Raw genomic sequence first — 18278 nt, forward strand, 5'->3', positions numbered from 1 at the left:
ACACAATTCTTCACTTTGCTTTTTTGCTTCACTGTATGTCTTACAGAACATGATTAATTATTATTATTGTTATTAATACTATTATTATTATTATTTTACAGCTGCCCCATAATCTATCCTACAGAATTTAAAAAACTATAGACACGGCTCCTTTAGGAATCCCCTTAGGAATCCCCTGTCCCAATTTTCCAGTCCTTCAATGCTTTCAAACTTGGGAGAGAGAAAAAGATGGACTGAGAAAAGCCCCAGAAAATCTCCCCTCTGGCTGAATCCTTCATACGTCTGTATGGTTTTGGAAGCCCTCAGAAGCAACTCTCATTTCTGTACCAGCTTCCTGACTAGCAGTGTCCCCATCCCCATGGCTCTTTGCCTGCTACTCGCATCCTGCTTCACCTTTCAACTCCCGGTTACTGAAATGCTTGACAAGGAATCGTCTGGGCTCCATCAGTCCCAGCAAACTACTTCTGTCTTTGCCTTGATATGGAGACAGATACTTTGGGCGTAAGGTCAGAGTGGCCATCAGAGACTTTTACAACTCTCCTTCCATTTCTTCTTTAGTCCTACCGATCATCATTTCTGGATACATTTAGGGTCATGGCAGGACAATTTGGCTACTTTTGAGAAGATAACCTAGGGCCTCCCTTCCAAGGAATCTCCCAATGTCATGAATCTCATTTTGAAGCAGCCAGTGGGTCTGGCTCCATTACAGACCTAGATCCCGAAGTCCCCTCTTGGAATTAGATATGACTTCTCTCTCATCCAGGAAACAGTCCTGCGTAGTAGGCAGTGCACTGCGCTGAAGCTGTTCTGTGTGGTCGATGCTGTGGAAAGAACAGAGCTTTGTATGAAGCCCACATTTCCTGTGGGGCTAGTGCTGCGGACTTTGTACATGAGCCCATGTCCTGCCTGCCATCCTTCCTCTGGCCATGGCTTGGCTTTGGGGACATGGCTGCGGATCATTTACTTGTTCTGTTGTAAATGGCAACTGTGACAGCAACCCTCCAGCACAGCCAAGAGAGGCTGGCAGCCAAAGGCACATGGCTGCCACTCGGCCTTGGCCCGTCCAGCAGCTGGATGTTGTGCCCGCTGGCATGTGTCTGTGTGGTGTAGACACAGAAGTGAACGTTGAGTCAGGTGGGTGGGAGAAAGTCCACAGCCTTGTTATGTTACTACCTCTGTTCCTGACCAGGCAAGAGAAACCGCAAACCACCCAGTGGCTTACTGCGCCTTCTTTCAATCAAGCCATGCCCTCAGCACCTGAAAGAAAGATTAACTAGATGCTAAGAGTGTACTTTTGGAGTCCAATTCCTCTGTCAGGGAAGGCTTCCAGGTACCCTGAGACTCCACCTGGAGGCAACAAGGCTACAATTCCAATTAAACACCATATTGAGTAGTTTGGTCTCAGTACACTCTATTTGTTTAGTTTATTTGAATATTTGATAAGAGAAGTGCTGCAGTGGCAAAAAATTAATTAAAATAAGAAAGAATGCTCTTAAGAGAGAAAAGGGGGAAAAAAACCCGCTGAGAAACCGTAGATGGCTTCTCTCCACAACTGCCAGCAATTAATTAATCACTAACCTGTTCATTATTTGCAACTAAGGAATCTCTGTCCCCTGGACAAAAAAACAAAAAAAAAGATTTTTAAAAAATGTCTAATTAAAGCATGTTGAGAGACAATCTCTAAAATGGGTTTGGCCAGTGATAATCACATTGGCAATATGGCTGGGAGTTGCGGAAGTGCAGTCTGGGGCCTTTCTGGAATTAGAGAAATCTTTTCTCATTAAAACGCTAAGCCTTTGAAGCCTGTTTTCGTCACAGTTCACCATGTGCTGCTTCTCGCTCCAGGTGCCCGTGGGCAAGAACATCAACAATGACCTATTCCGTCCTTCTGCAGTGGGTGGGAGGGTAGGGGGAGAATTTCCACTGCCATCGTTCTGGGCTGCTGGTTGGAATGTATACAACAGCGTTACTGAGACATGGTTCCCATATTCTAAAGTTCCCCCTGGATTCTATTTTAACCCTCTGCAATCAGCCCAGGAAAGCGCTGTACCTCCACTGGGCTGAGGACGGATGGAGTTCTATGGGGAGTTCTGTGCCTGTCTGTCCAGGGTCAAGGCCACCACCCTGTCCATCCCAGAGCCAGCAGCCCACACAGCTGCTTTCCCCCTCTCCTATTACCTACTCGCCCTGCTGTACTCCAGCAGCTGACAGTCTTTCCCCCAAATGATTTGCAGCTGTGTGTGTCAGGACAGGTCTGACACTGATGGAGTCCCTTATCTCCCTCTTGTGTCCTCCCTGCTGACAGCCTGCTCCCAGGTATCAATCAGTGCATCAGCTCCCTACTCCTGGGTGAGCCAGAGGCTGTCAGGGATGCATTTGGACTGTCATCTTCATCTGTCTGCCACCTGCCCTTCGTAGCTTAAACGGTCTTTTTTAAGGCCGTTACAGGGGAGAGGAGGTGTATACACCGTTTCCAGCTAAACTTCTATGGTTTGGGATGAGTCTGTGTGTTTTGGACAGATTTGGGGAATATGGTTTCTAAATGGCAGCACAAGGGACATTAACTTGCATCGGCTGTGCAACCGATGGGGGTGGTGGCAGCCTCCCCTGGCAATCTCTCTTCCCTCCAATAAAAAACAACCTGATGGCTTCTTAGCAGGGGCTGCAGTCACAAAGGGAGCTTTGTGAGTCCTAAGGTTGCCGCTTTAGAAGGAGGCAAGTGAAGAATGTACAACAGAGAGACGACATAAAGACACCAAATGAACACAGGGACGGGGGGTGCTGGAGGTACGACCCCTCAAGACGCCACAAGACATACAAACATGGGGGCTGGGAAGAATGCAATAGAACATACGTCTAAGCCTGGCTTTGAATTGGCCCCAAATGCAGTGACATTTTCTTTTTTGGCTGCTTTGAAAAAGGAGAGGAGAAAATGTAGGCTCTGACATTAAAGATGGATGGGGCTTAGACAAATCGAACAGTTTTGAAGGTTTTCCCAGTACTAGGAAGGCTGAGGGCATGTCTCCATGGTGCGCTTCTGGGAGAGGGGCACTCTCTTTTCCTTAAGCCCAGAGAAAGCTGCATAATGAAATGGCAGCTTTCAGCCCAGCCGGCTGCAGGGAGGTTTAATATTTAACACCGTATTGGCTGCCGAGTGTGCTGGGGTTTGCTAATCCACTTTAGGTTGACATTTGCAACAGGAACTCGATTGGGCTTCTCAGTGGTGAGATGCTAGCTAGGCGCAGGGGCGAGGCCAAAGAACTGAGCTTTCTGGTCTCTGCAGAAGGCACCTGTGGACTGCCCCTTCCCAGGCAGAGCCCACCGGTCCTGGAACTGGCTGTGCATTTGACTTTAAAAGCAGATTCGGCTGGCTGACCCCTCTACATGTGAACGGCAGCTTGAAGGGGCAGAAATCCCATTAAGGAGCAACTATTGACCCATCAGTCTGTGTGCTGGTGACTCTCTGCTCACCTTCCATTTGTGGCCTGAGATTCTTTAATGTGGGAAGTGGTAATTGGAGAAGAAAGATTAGAAACAGGAACAAGACAGTGACTGTGTGTGACACTGACAAGCAAAGGACTTGAAGTGTCACAATGTTACTTGATCTGTAACATTCTCTTGGCCACCATACAATGAGACTTTCCGCTCCTGTCCCTCCAGAACTTGGTGCACCAGACTGGCTCCGAATCCAATGTGTTTTATTCGTCTTGGTTATTCCACAGTCTCCAGCACAGGCTCTATGCTGGGACCTCCTAGGTTCTCCGTCTTTGTCTATGGCAGGAAAGGTTAGAAACCCAAGGTTAACCTGGCGGCCACCAGGGATGAGGGAAACACATGTACCCAGAATGGAAAGCAAATTACGGAAAGACTCATCCTGTTTTAATGCCATAGGTAGGTGCCAGACTGCAGTGACCATAGCTGGTGGAGGCTGGGCAGAAAGAATTTCATGTAGCATGCAGGTCGAATCTGCTTCAATTGGCGCTGGCTGCCACTGTGACCCTTTTTTTTTTCCTTTTTTTTTTGATTAGTATAGCTGAATTAACTTCCCCCGCCTTTGGGCTCTGCTCCCACCATGCAACACAAATTGAAATAGTGGGGTGGCAGGCGGTGGCAGTGGGGGCTGTGTTGGGGAGGGGACCGCAGGGACCTTCCATCTTGTTAATGTAACACTTCCTTATGGGATGGGAGCTGAGAGCAGCCTATAATGAATTTCTCCTCTGATAATCATTCACCAGTGCATTGTGACCTGTGTGTTTTTGCTGTGCTACTCATTTCCAGACTTTCGCAGTGACTTGTCAGCACCTAGTAAAAATGAATTGGACACGACCCATCTCTTCATGCAATGCCCTCCCCAGCTGCCTTTCGCCTCGGTTGAGAGGAGTAGGTGGGACCACCTGGAACGGCGGCCATAGACTCTGCGGCTGTGGTCTGATTCCAGGCCCATCATGCAGACAGATTAGTGCAGCCATGCCAAGTCTGTGGGCGCTCTCGTTACACTGAGCCATATTCTTTGGTCTAAATGGTTCCAAAGTGGCCTTTGCCTTTTGCACCTGTTGTTTCTTGCTACACAATGAGCTGCACAGGCAGCTTCTTTCATCAAGAAGACATGGGCGCAAATGGTGGTACAATTAGGCATCTGGGCACCCCATGGGTTCTTCCCAACTCTGGTGCAAAGATGCATTGATGGCGGGGGACAAGGCTATCGTCTGAGTCATACACACAAGCGTCACCATCTGCAACTGTAATTCTAGCCACGTGGTCAATCGTAAGAAGGGTTTACTACCAGCTTTTACTGCATTTATGGATCGTGATGATTAAACAACAGATGGGAAATCCTACCAAGACTTCTAATCTCTACCTCTTCACTGATGGAGCAAGCGGGGGCTGAGGGAGTCACTCCATGGTCTCTGTCTAGGGCTGAGTCTATAAGAGGACAGGCACTCCCCACCCCCATTTTCTGCACCCGTCCTGTGCACCTATTCTTATCAGACCACAAACACTAATTTTTGCATTTGAAAGGGTGGTCTTTGAATCCTGGGAAAGTTCTAGGAAGCCCATGACGAAGAGGAAGCCCTTCGTTTAGGGTTGTCAAATAAAATATAGGATATCTGGTTAAATTTACGTTTCCGATAAACTACATACATTTTCAGTTTAGGTATGTTCCAAGTAGGACCTGGGACTTTTTCTTTTTTTTTAAAGGCAAGATGCTTTTTTCTTGTTGTGGTAAAACATACATAACATAAACGTTACCATTTTAATCATTTTTAAGTGTACAATTCAGTGAGTGGAGTTAAGTATATTCACAATGTTGTGCAACTATCACCACTATCCATTTCCAGAACTTTTTCATCATCGCAAATTCTGTACCCATTAAACAGTAACATCCCCTTCTCATTTCCCCCAGCCTTTGGTGACCTCGCATCTACTTTCTGTCTCGTTAAATGTGTCTATTCTAGGTATTCTCATACTAGTGGAATCACATAATATGTGTCCTTTTGTTCCTGGCTTAGTTCACTTAGCATAATACTTTCAAAAAGTTCATCTCTGTTGTAACATGTATCAGAATGTCATTCCTTTTTAAGGTGGGATATTATTCCATTGTATGTACATACCACATTGTTTATTCATTCATCTGTTGATGGATATTTGGATTATTTCCACCTTTTGGCTATTATGAATAATGCTGCTATGAACACTGAAGCGCAAGTATCTGTTTGAGTCCTTGTTTTCAATTCTTTTGAGTATATGTACCTAGAAGTGGAATTGCTGGGTCCATGGTAATTCTATGTTTAACACGTTTTCCTCAGTGGCTGCATGGGATATTTTCATTTGTTAAATCTGGCAACCCTCCAACTTTTCAGTAGTATTTTAGTATGAAAATATTTAACCTAAATTATCATATGTCATTGATCATAAAATTATCATTTGAAACAGAAACAAATAATGCTCATCTCCACGTTGGAACTTGTAAGCTTAATTTCTCAGTTCAGACTCTAGGAAACTTATTTCCACATTGTCAACTACAGTGAAACACAGGTAGCAATTAGGAAAAAATAAAACACTTTTCGTCTGTATAAACTGGGCAACTTGATGCCTGTCAGAAAGGGGAATTTATACAAGGCCTTCCTGCCTGCCTGCCTGCCTTCCTTCCTGCCTGCCTTCCTGCCTTCCTTCTGCAAACATTTACTGTGCTTGCCCAGTAAGTGCCAGGGAGTTGGGGTCCTCATTCAATGGTGAATGAGATGCTTCTCCTTACCGCTCACTCTTGCCTCCTATCTTTGTACGTACTGGCTGTCATGCAGGGACTCTGGTCCCGCACCCTGCACAAGAACGCAGGATATGGTGAGGCCAAAAAGGAACACCCACGGAGCCATAGATAGGGGAGTCATACCACTATATTCTCGCTGGTGGCTGGGTTGGAGACACAGGAAGCAGGAGCCACACGATCCACAGCCTGCCATCCGCTTCTCTACCAACCAACCCACCAACATAGCTATGGCAGTTATATCGGTGGCTAATGGCTGACCGGTAACAGCTGATAGCCATCTACTACCTGAGCCAGCACGTTTCCACGTGAGGCTGAGAGCCTGGAAACTGCTCTCCTGGATCTGTCCCCACACTGGCCCTTCTGTCTGACACACTCCCACCCCTGCCCTTCCCACTCATCTGACTCACCCTGAGATTTCAGCTCCCATTGGATCCAATGCTCGGCGGCAGGTTCCCTGAACCTCTCCCACACTCACAAATCACTACACTTCATTTTTCGCTCCTGCCATGATGGTTATGACAGATTTGTGTGATTATGTGATTCACCAATCTCTCTCTCTCTAGATTGTAAGTTCCCTGAAGGCAAAGACCATGTCTGTTATGCTTATCATTGTTACCTAGCAACTAGCACGGCACAGAGTAGACATTTAATATAGAATATGTTCGTTATACGAATGCATGCATGCATAAATTCTTCCCTCAAGAGCTAGAGGGAGACAAGTAAGCACATCAATATCTGTGTAAATAGCTATGAATGAAGGGCTCTGGGAAAAAGAGCAATCCTGTTGAGAGCTTGGATTTGGGCCAGCTCCACCATAGAATCAAGCCTGAAAATGTGCTCCCAGGCTTCTCTGTAGTAGAAGGGAGACCGAGGATATGTAGGTGTGGGCGGCATCTCCAAAGCTTTATCCTCACTGCATTGTACAACACAGATTCAGACCACCCAACAGAACTACTCCATTGGCTGGGCTGTCAGAGCTCAGGGCTCAAAATTATTTAGCTCAAATGCCCACTTTATAGATGAGAAAGCCAAGATGTGCATGACCTTCCAAAGGTCACGGACCTAGAGGCAGAACTGAGAACTCTGGTCTCCCAAGCTCTAGGACTAGTGCTGTCCCCCTTCTTCAGCATGTCCACATTCAAGGGGAGAGGAACTGTAGGGACAGAGCCAGGAATGCAGTTTTCAGGCTCTCGCCCTCACATAGAAAGATGCTGGTTCAGGTAGTAAATGGCCATCAACTCTGATTGGATGGCCATCAGCTGTGGCTAGTTGGCCATGAGCTGTAACCAGTGAGCCATTGGCCACTAATATAACTGCTGTGGCTACGCTAGCAGAAAATGGGGGCTAGCAAGGAGACGGTGGCTGAGCTAGCAAGAGCAGATTGCAGTTAGCACAGCGGATTGCAGCTAGCAAGTGAGGTTGGTTGTCAGAGAGAAGTGGACGGCAGGTTGCGGATAGTGTAGCTCCTGCTTCCTGTGTCTCCAACCCAGCTGCCAGCGAGAGTGTGGTGGTGTGACTCTCCTATCTATGGCTCCGTGGGTGTTCCTTTTTGGCCTCACCATATCCTGCGTTCTTATGTGGGGAGCAGGAGCTGAGACCCCGCCTGACACCCTGCATGACAGGAATACTGACCGGTTTCAAAACCCTGTAAAGATTTCTTTGAACTCCCATTGGATTTAAAAATAGTTGGCTGGGAATAGAAATGTGACTGCTCCAGGAGAGGTGAGATCAGGGGGCTGGGGGAGGAAAGAAGGGAAGAAAACAAGCAAATCCAGAAAGGCGCCTGCACAGCCCTGGAGTCAGAGCCCTGCCAGGGCAGTTAGGCATGAGGCTTAGCCATACGGCGGGCAGCCAGCAGGCACTCCGGTGGCTGAGCTTCAGTTCCCAGTGGAGGCAGTCAGGGCTTCAGGATGGAGATTTATTAGCAGAGCTGTGCTCCAAACCATGGCAACCTGGCCCTGCAGACAATTCTGAGAGGCCTGGGAGGGGTGCGGGGGGCGGGAGGGAGGCTGGAGGGGCTGCAGCCTGTGCTTTGCAAGGAGAACGGTACCTGTTTCCAGGGGAGGTTGTTTAAATTAGGGTAGAGGACAGTCCACGCCTGATCACAGCTGCCAAATCCTGGTGGTTTGGTGAGGGGCAGCACAAAAACAGAGTACCCCAAAGCTCCACACCCCAAGTGCCTGGTTGGAGCTTTACTTTTCTGCTGGTGAAGGGCTTTGTGGGCATTTCTGTGTGCACAGGGGCCTGCTGGCCCTCAGGTTAGGGCTCTGCGTCCTGTGGGTCTGCTCAGGCTGGATCCTCTGTGCAGAGAGGAGCCCAGCTAACCTGGTGACGCCGGGCAGGAGGGTTGATGAAAGGCTCTGACCACTTTGGCCAGTTGGGCATGGGTCCCCAGCAGAAGGGTCTCTTTCTCTTAGAGCACTTGAACATCACTCCTGTGGGGTTTTCTGGCAGGGAAGAGAGAGGAAGCAGGTGTCATTCTTTGGATGAGCTGCAGAAACAACTTGGCTCAGGGCTCCCTCGGTGGTCGCTCGCCCTGGTGTTCAGGGAGAACATAGAAGGCATGTTCTTTTGCCAGGAACTCGTCTCAGGGTCACCGAGAGAATAATAAAGAAGGACCAGCTTTGGCAGAGGCGGGGAGCAGCCTGCGAGCCTTGGGAATTCTGAGAGGTGCGAATTCAGGGGCAAGCGTACCTCTGCCTCAGTCCTTAGGCTTCTTAGGACCCTCCCCATTTTGCTGATTTCGCGAACAGGTGTTCAAGTTGCCATGAAGCCCAGGAGTGGACAGAAGGAAGCTGTGAGGACCCACACAGGTAGCATTTCATATTCTGACCATCACCCCCTCATCTCATACCCGATTCCTGGGGGAACATATTTTCCCCGGGAGTTTTGTTTAGCTGTGCCTCAGATAAAAGCCTGACGTCTGTGAGAGTTGGAACAGAGTCATCTTTCCGTTTCTTCTTCAGGCTCCCCTCCCGTGCTCCATTCCACCACCAACGATGCAGGGGCAAAGGCGTCTCGGTATCCAGATGGGTCCTGTTTCCCTCAAGGATGGGCCTGTTCCAACTTCATTTCACTGCCTCCCCTGAGGATTGTATAAACATTTCCAGAAGGATAGAGATAAGAAAAAAAAAAAAACTTATGTAAACACTGGATGGCTAGAGACCAGGAGATATTATTAGTTTTTTAGGGCTTTGAAAATACCCAAAAGCTCAACTAAAGAAACGTAGAAATTTGCTTTTCATTTTAACCTCTGTTATTGTTGCTGGGTCAGTAATGCAATAGAAGCGGGCATCTCAGGAGACACATATTATAGAGATCACGGCGGGGGCTGAGGAGGAGGCTGGGATGGAAGTTGCAGAAATTTGACTTTGGTGACCTTACTGGTCAGTGAGGCATGAGGACTGGGAGTGGGGGAGCTGTACTTTCTATAAATTAAGGAAGGCTAGGGTGATGCCGATTAGAAAGCACCTCCTCACTGTGCATTAAAAGATCTCACCTGGTTCCTGTCCTCTTCTCGATACCCTTTCCCTGTTAATCATGCCTTCATCGCACTGCTTTGTGTCCCTAGGAACACAGCAAACTCTTTCCCACAGCAGCATCTTTTCTTTTTTCTTTTCGTTTTTTTTTTTTAAAGATTTTATTGGGGAGGGGGAACAGGACTTTATTGGGGAACAGTGTGTATTTCCAGGACTTTTTATTGGGGAACAGTAGTGTGCTTTTCCCAGGACTTCTCAGCTCCATCCAAGTCAAGTTCTTGTCCTTTAAATCTTAGTTGTGGAGGGCACAGTTCAGCTCCAGGTCCAGTTGCCATTGCTAGTTGCAGGGGGCGCAGCCCACCATCCCTTGCGGGAGTCAAACCAGCAACCTTGTGGTTGAGCGCACGCGCTCCAACCAACTGAGCCGCCTGGCCACCCGGGAGCTCAGCGGCAGCTCATTGACCTCACTGTAGTTGCGGAGGGCGCAGCTCGCTGGCCCACGTGGGACTTGAACAGGCAGCCCTATTGCCCAGAGCTCGCGCTCTAACCAACTGAGCCACCCGTACTGAGCACCCGTCTGCCCCCCGCAGAATCTTTATAAGCTGTTCTTCCTTTAACATGGAAAGCTTTTCCTAGGCACTTTGCTTAGCTGACTCCTTATCTCTTTAGGTTTAACTTCAATATCACCTTTTCAGAGAGGCCTTCCCTGACCGACTGTTCAGAGGGGAGTGACCCTAGTAATTTTTTTAAAAAAAAATTTTAAAGAGATATATTATATCAGATTCATTTGGTTTCATTATGATATGTGTTGTTGACTATAAAGCAGATACATTTTATTCAATATAATTGACCCAATGCCTGTAACATCAGTAATAAATAGTTGTGTCTTGCAAATATGAAGTCAAGTAACACAAATGTTACACTTTTAATATCTAATCTTTCTCTATGAGCTAACTTCATTGCATTTATCACAACCAGGCCTTATTTTATGGGCTTGACTGTTTGCTTTCTGTCCCTTTCACTGGATTGTACGCTCTGAGAGCCTACAAAAATTAAGAAGTTCTCAAAAACACTTACTGAATAAATGATTGAACCAAATTTCCTTTCCAGGGTGAACAGAGCCTCAGGATGAGGGAAAATTCAGGTCTGGTTCCCAACTTCAAGTCTCCCACTTGCATTGCGGCTTGAGGAGGGGAGGGACAAGGAGGGCGGTTCATAATAAAGCTGCTCCCTCCTCCCCTGAGACCTTGCCTTAGCTAGGAGTGTCACGTCCTTTAGCTTTTCCTGGCCAAAGTCTATTTGGTTTGAATCCAGTCACACACAGGTAAAAAGATCCTGAATCACCTTGTTTCCCAGACCAGAGGTTCTTATAGGAAAGTGCCTAAGAACCCCTGGAGGGTTTGTTAAAACACAGACACCTAGGCCATCCTCCCAGAGTTTCTGAGTCATTAGATCTGGCATGAGACCTAAGAATGGACACCTCTGACAAGTTCCCAAGGGATGATAATGCTGCTGGTCCGGGGACTGCACTTTGGGAAGCACTGCCTTAGGCCTTGATGTCACCGCAGAGAGTGACAAGCCAATGTTTGAACAGGAAGGAAGCAGGAGTTGTGTCAAAGTTGCAGAGGATTGGCGATGTCGAGGGAGGAGACGTGTTTGCATGGATCCGTCTCGGAAATCCACCAGGCAAGTCTTTCAGTTAAAGTAGCCCACCTGGCCAGGTAGCCCGTTACCCAGCCTCATCCTATTTTCATTGTATAAAAGGCCAGCCAGCCAATCAATCTACTAACTCCACATGAAAACGTTGAGAAACACTGTTCCAAGAAAATGACCAACCATCCTGGTTTGGCTGGGACTGAGGGGTTCCCGGGATACGGGACTTTCAGGAAAAGTCTTGGATAAACTGGGACGCTTTGGTCACCCCAAACCCAAATCTCTTTGTCTTAAATCATAAAAAGATATGCAGCAAAATATCTCTGGTATAATGTTTATTTAAATAGTAATCTTAGAAAGGCTTTATACAAATCATATAAACACAGTTGGACAACGTTGTTTGTTTATTTTTTACATCGAAGAATCACAGTAAGAGCTCTCAAGTTCCCGTGGTCTGGCTCAGCCAGCGAATGGTCGAACACCTTTAACTGCAAACCCTGGAAAAGTGAACCTTTGGGGTGATGGGTTACCTTTCCCCTGGGTTTCGTGCCATTCAGGTTCATTCCTTGGATCCTCATCCCTGTCAACGCCTCGTCCCCACCTAAGAGAGAAAGCAACCCTGTGGCCCTGTTGGCCACCTCGTCCGGGAGAGCGTGGAGGTAATGTGTCATTCGGTACAAGGCAAAAAAGGGGATCAATACTGTGAGCTGGGTTTCCCAAAGGGGACGAATCAAGGAGATGGGTCAGCCAGCCTACCTGCAGATAGAGACAGCAAAGCAACCAGGGTGTCCCCTGACCAAGTTATCAATGGGCCCACTGTCTTACAACAGACCAGCCTCCAGCGCTGGTGAGGTATCTACATGTAGCCCTGGGTAGCCTGCTTTCGGTCAGCATTCAGGGCCCACTTAGGGCTTCAAATCAGCCCATGGTGAATATGGATATAGAGGGATGCAGGTTGAGTTGTATATAACTTAGAGAAGAATGGCAGGCCGGAGACAAGGCTGGTCTTTGGAGAACTGTAAAATGGCCCACTGGGCATGAGAAGGCCAGGACTCCCAGAATAGGCCTCTGAACGTCCCTTCTTTTGCAGGCTGCTTCTGGAAATCCCCAGGACTTGCTAGCTTCCTGAACACTGAGCTACATGGGGAGGTGGAGAGGAGGGTGGGCTCCTTAAAACCTTGCTTCTGCTGTCTGCCCAGCTCAGGGGGTGTGTAAAGCTAAGCCCTTGGGTTGACAGCTTTACTTTTCACTTCTAACTACCACTGCGCCAACGAGTGCCGAGATCAGCAGTGACACTCGGGCCTTCGGTCAAAGTCAAAGTCACGACAACACTGAGTCCCACATGACCATTCACATACACAGTAGATACAGAGAACTCAAAGGCAGCAAAGACACACACACATATGAATAAATAGCTGTCGGTATGAACTCTCCGTCTCTGCATACAAAACACTGTGACATTACCATTTGAACGAGCATTTCCATAAGTTACCATTTAAAGGAACGTGCCAGCCCCATTCACCCTTCCCCTTTCACCTGGGTATGAGACAAATGAAATCGTGGGTGACCATAGCAGCAAAAACGGTCAGACAGTCTACTACTGATATGCAATAGGCTGGGCACACTGGTTGGGTTTCAAATGGATTTTCCAGCACACAGGCAATCCTTAGGCATTACTACAAAGTCAGATTTGGATCTCGACGTGGACAATCGTAGCCTTCACACAGTTTCATTCTACTCCTGATGCCTCCCCTTCTAGAGCCGTAGAGAGTCATCTAGGGATATGACTACCGCTCGGGTAGCAGGGCTCATTCCGTTGGTAGGATCAGTGGTGAGGTGAGGGAGCTGGGATGGGAGCCATTGGGATTAGGGAAGGAGGAATGCCTTAACTTGTATGATATTCACTGATTTCTACATAGAGGGAAAGCACATTGTTTTCTTCACTGTTTTCAAGGCACTTAATAAAAAACACATCATAAATTGGTGTGTATGTGTGTGTGTGTGTGCGTGTGTGTGTGTGTGTGTGAACACAGGTCTCTCTGGGGTTGCAGCAGTGTTGTTAGCATTTTGGCCCACAGTGTTTGCAGACTTCTGGTTAGACTTGCATACATCCTGGGACTGACTCTCCTGAAAGGTTGAGGTTGGTGGCTGTCAGGCTAAGGAGAAATCAATGTTTACCAGCCTGTCAGAGAGACTAATTCATCAAGACGTCTCCATGCAGTCTGCTCAGGCTTTGTCATCACCCGGTCAGAGAGTGGACTTCTTTTGCCCTCTCCACGGTTCTCCTTTCCTTCCAGTGCTCACCAGTTACATCTCACGGACGAAGAACACACAGCAAGAGCCTGTATTTTCCCACCCCGTCTCTGAGAATATCCAACAGTGCTATTCCCGGGACTTAGAGGACGGACAAATATGTGTGTGTGCGTGTGTGTGTGTATGTGCACGTGTGTCTCTGTGTATGTTTTAGAAGAACAAGGCAGAGGGGAAATAAAACCAAACCAAACCACCACCAGAGGCCCCCCCAGGGTAGCCTCACAGCCTCAAATTCTGGTCTGAATGGCTCCTATTCACAAAGCATGGTAAGGCCTGTCCGCTTCTAACATGGAGGTGCTTCTATGGATTTTGACGTGTGACGTTTCCTTTCTGGTTTGTTTTAAATCACATATAAGAAATAGCTGTTCATGCTGACCCTACAATGGCAATTTTCCCCTGGATAAAAAAAGTTAAAGGCAACAACATCCTACTTAAATGCTAGGACCGGAAGCAGCCTATTGTAGTAGGGTTGGCTGGCAGAACCTACACCACAGCAAATCCCGTGAGTCACGAGAGGATCAGAGGACAGGATACGATGGACAGCTTTCTTTCTTTCTTTCTTTCTTTTCTTTTTCTTTTTTGAGTTTTTTCCTAAAGATGCAAAGTCTGAAAAGACCCTTTGCTTTTCAAGTGTTGCTTGGACAGAGAAAGCTGAGATTAATGATCACTGCTCTACCTCTATGCTGGAAAGGTCCTTCTCTGTGCCTCTTTGAGTTGCTCACAGATCAAAGCAATACAATAGAATAATAACAAACTCACAAACGAAATAGAACTCTGACCCCAAAGAGATGAGCTCCCGTCTATGTCCCAGCAATGACTCAGCCACCGAGGTGCTAGGTGGGTCGTAACCCCCCCACCCCGTGCGCCTGTATCTCCCCTCCTCTTTACTCGCCTGTCTAGCATGTCCACACCTTCGGTATTCTGGATCAGTTTGATCGAGATTATGGCATTCAGTTTCCAAAGGAAAAAAACTGTAATCTTCACTAGCCCCTTCTGCTGGAATGAAATGTCAGATGTGATGCGGGTGCCATCCGTCATGCCTCTGAGCAGCACTTCTGGTGGTTCATCTTGACCTTGTGCTTGAGGCCGTCGTACAGCTCGAAGTTGTAGTTCTCCAGCGTGGTGCAGCTGCGGGAGCTGAGGCCTGAGTAGGAACAGGTGCAGTAGAGCAGGAGCCCCGCACATGTGGCCCCCAGCAGGACGCCCAGCGAGCTCATGGCGATGATGGTGATGAGGATGGGATCCAGCGTGTAGAGCCAGCTCTTTTCTTTGTCGGCCGAAGGGGCGCCGGCCCCTGAGGTCGGGGAAGAAGAGTTATTCCAGTCCACCTCGTACTCATCTGTGACAGAAAGCACATGAGAGACTGCGGCACTGTTTCTTTCACGGTGAGATAACTGAGCCTCCCCAGGCCAGTTCGGAGGTTCTTCAGAATAGGGGGGTAAGCAGTAGGATGTCAGGATTTACACTGCTTGGCTTCAAAGCCCAGCTCTGTGGCATCCTAGCTGTACGACTTTGGGTAAGTTATTTAACCTCTCTTTGCCTCAGTTCTCTCATCCGTAAAATGGAGATACTAATAAAATCGACCTCACTAGGTTGTCAGGAGGATTAAATGAATTCATATTTGTAAAGTGCTCAGTGTCCAGCACGTAGTTAAGTGTAGTCTGAGTATTGGAAACTTAAATAATTTGACTCATGTTAGGTACATTCAGATTTTAACAGCATCTTCAGGGTGCCTTTGGAGCACCTGGAACGTCCCCATGTTCTGGGCTCCCTTCTTGCTTTGCCTCCTCATCCCTCATTTTCTACTGCTTTCCAGTTAAATCAAAGGACAAGCTGAGACTATTTGCACAAGAAGAGGTTCTCAAGTTAGCATTCCTTGCCATCCAAGCAGGAGATGTTTCTATGAGCCATCAGACCTCACTTGACATACATCTTCCCTTACTACTGGGTTGAATTATGTCCCCTTCCCAGATGCATATGTTGAAGTCCTAATCCCCAGGACCTCAGAATGTGACCTTATTTGGAGATAGGATCTTTACAGAGGGAATCAAGTTAAAATGAGTTCATTAGGGTGAGCCCTAACTCACTGTGACTGGTGTTCTTATAGAAAGGGGAAATTTGGAGACAGACACAGATGGGAAATTGTCACGTGGACATGGAGATGGCCATTTACAAGCCAAGGAGAAAGGCTTGTAATAGATTTGTCCCTCACAGCCCTCAGAAGGAACCAATCCTGTTGACACCTTGACCTTGGATTTCCAGCCTCCAGAACAGCGAGAAAATACATTTCTGTTGTTTAAGCCCCCAATTTGTGGTACTTAGTTAGGCAGACATAGAAAATTAATATATTTCTATAGTGTCACCAAGGCATGATCACATCTATGGCTCCTTTTGTGGGACTCCCTAATAATTCCATGAAGAAAGCAGGGTGATAATATAATTTTTTTAATAGATAAGGAAACTGAGGTTTTAAGAAATTAGGTGACTAGGTACTCCCTCAAGGTCCCGGAGTTAACAAGCAGTTATACTAGACCTAGAAATCAGGCTTCCTGCCACCTCATTCCTTGCTCTTTCCACCGGTCTCAATGCTTCTGCTGCTTGGTCTACGTATTGCAGCCTGTCTGTGGAGGCCAGTTGCGCTGCTTTGCCCATAAAAGGAGTGTTAGACTAGGCTTTTCCAGAGCGTCTGCACTCAGTTAACAAGGTGCTGTTTGGGTTAGTCATTCTGTTTCTATAACTACACTTGAAGTGTTTGATTAAGGTCAGGTTAAAAGCAGCTGCTCTATAAACTGCTCTTCTTAAATGCATCAATCTTGGTCTAAAGCTGTTCTTTGAGGGGAACTTTAGTGATCTCTCTCGGAGATCAACTCTGGCAGCCAGAGAAGCCCAGAGAGACCTATGCTGCTCTGAGTCGAGGGAAGAAATTACATCTACATGTTGGCTCAGTGGACCTCCAGTCAGGACTCTTGCGTTAGCTTCTTGAAGTGTGTATATTTGAGGTGGGAAAATAGAGCTTAGAATAAATATGAAAATAGAAGATGGGGCAGTGTGAAAAAGAAACCTAAATCTTGCAGTAAGCCTCAGCTGGGAGTCTTGGATAGTGTGATAACAGTTCCTACAAGCCAGGGAACTGGAAACCACAGCAGGTCTGGGAGAATATTCACGTTTACACTCATTTGCTCAGGCCCTTTTTGAAAGGAGGTCAACGGGTTCAAGCAGTGACTTGTATAGAGGAGCCTGGTTTTTACTTCTAAAGGGTTTATCCAGATTTGAAGTCCCTTAATGTTAAACGTTGCCCAAAAGAGGGGACCTGTTTCAGATTAGGCAGAGGAAACTCAATAAACTTTCTACATCTCTAAATTTGACCTTGACAGAACAACTGATGGTTTTTTCATTCCTCTCTGGATTATTTTCACTTATATTTCTGACTGGTAGTTCTAAATTCTGGCTCTCCAATACCCTGGGCATTATTTTTGTTGACATCTTTATAACCAAACTTGAATTTCATGATTATCTGCTAAATCATAGCAATACTCACCATCAATTTCATCTTCATAGCCCTCTCTCCCGTGTATTTCTGGGATGTCCACTATAATGAAAAAGAAAACAAACAAATCGAGTTATAACAAGTTCTATTACCATGGCTAAAAGGCAGAGATGCAACCTTCCTGAGAACGACTCCCCAGTGTGGTGGACAGCTAAAGCATCACATCTGCTTTGAGATCATTTAATAGGCATATTACTGGAGACTTTCCCCTTCACATGATTTGTCTTTACTTCCAACAACAACTAGAAAAACGGAGACAATAAAAAAGGTCTTTAGTGCCAAGTAAATCCTCACTTGTGTCTTTATAATGACTGCCGTTCATTACCAATATAGGTCTGAGTTCTATCTAAGGCAACTTCAATGACATCAGACGCTTGCCATCAGTTGCCGTTACTGTCTGTGGTGGTTGTCTAGCGTAACGTGATACTCATATGAGAATATGCGTGCATCTAAGTGGACACCAAGTACAAGAGTCTTTCTCCTTTGGATTTCAAATAAATGAATGGTAAGTTAAGGAAGTCATGTTTCATCGTTATATGTTTTCACGTAGATGCAGAACTGGAAAGAATGTCGCAAGGCCTATTCACCTTCACATATCTGTGCAAATATCTCTCATCTTTCCTTCCCCATCTACTTTTCTTATTGGCTTTCTTCACAGTTTTGAATAGATCAAACGTGGGCATCCAATCTGACCAGCCCAGGCTTGAATAGAGCTGAGTTAATTTACTCTGGATTTTCTCCAGTATTATCACTGTCTGTTTTTTTATTTTTTTTTTTAATACTAATTTTTGGGGAAGGGGATAATTCAGGTCTCTCTATTCACCAGGCTGTCTATCTTATAGAATCAGAGCCAATGATAATTACCTGTCTAAAATGGTAAAACATTAAAAAAGAGAATCAAATAATGCGGTAAAGAGCAGGGTCATATCCTTTCTTCCAATCTCACAAGTTAATTATACCTGTCCCAGTGGTCAGCAAAATGGCACCAAGTGAATGCATGTGGCCTGTTAGGAATTTT

The 18278-nt window shown here is 46.6% G+C and overlaps 1 protein-coding gene across 2 annotated transcripts in view; it reads right to left on the reverse strand.

Moving 5' to 3' along the window:
* Positions 1-11718: 11718 nt before the first annotated feature.
* The window catches only part of NRP2 (neuropilin 2), a 115515-nt gene continuing 108955 nt past the window's right edge, over positions 11719-18278 (reverse strand). For both annotated transcript variants that reach the window (XM_033111541.1, XM_033111542.1), the window contains exons 16-17: positions 17252-17302; positions 11719-15052 (exon numbers count right to left, since the gene is read on the reverse strand). In XM_033111541.1, the coding sequence (XP_032967432.1) occupies positions 14748-15052; positions 17252-17302 (356 nt within the window). In that variant the 3' untranslated portion in view covers positions 11719-14747. The remainder of the gene's footprint in view (positions 15053-17251; positions 17303-18278) is intronic.

The sequence above is a fragment of the Rhinolophus ferrumequinum genome, chromosome 8 (assembly GCF_004115265.2).
Source record: "Rhinolophus ferrumequinum isolate MPI-CBG mRhiFer1 chromosome 8, mRhiFer1_v1.p, whole genome shotgun sequence".
Classification (NCBI taxonomy): Eukaryota; Metazoa; Chordata; class Mammalia; order Chiroptera; family Rhinolophidae; genus Rhinolophus; species Rhinolophus ferrumequinum.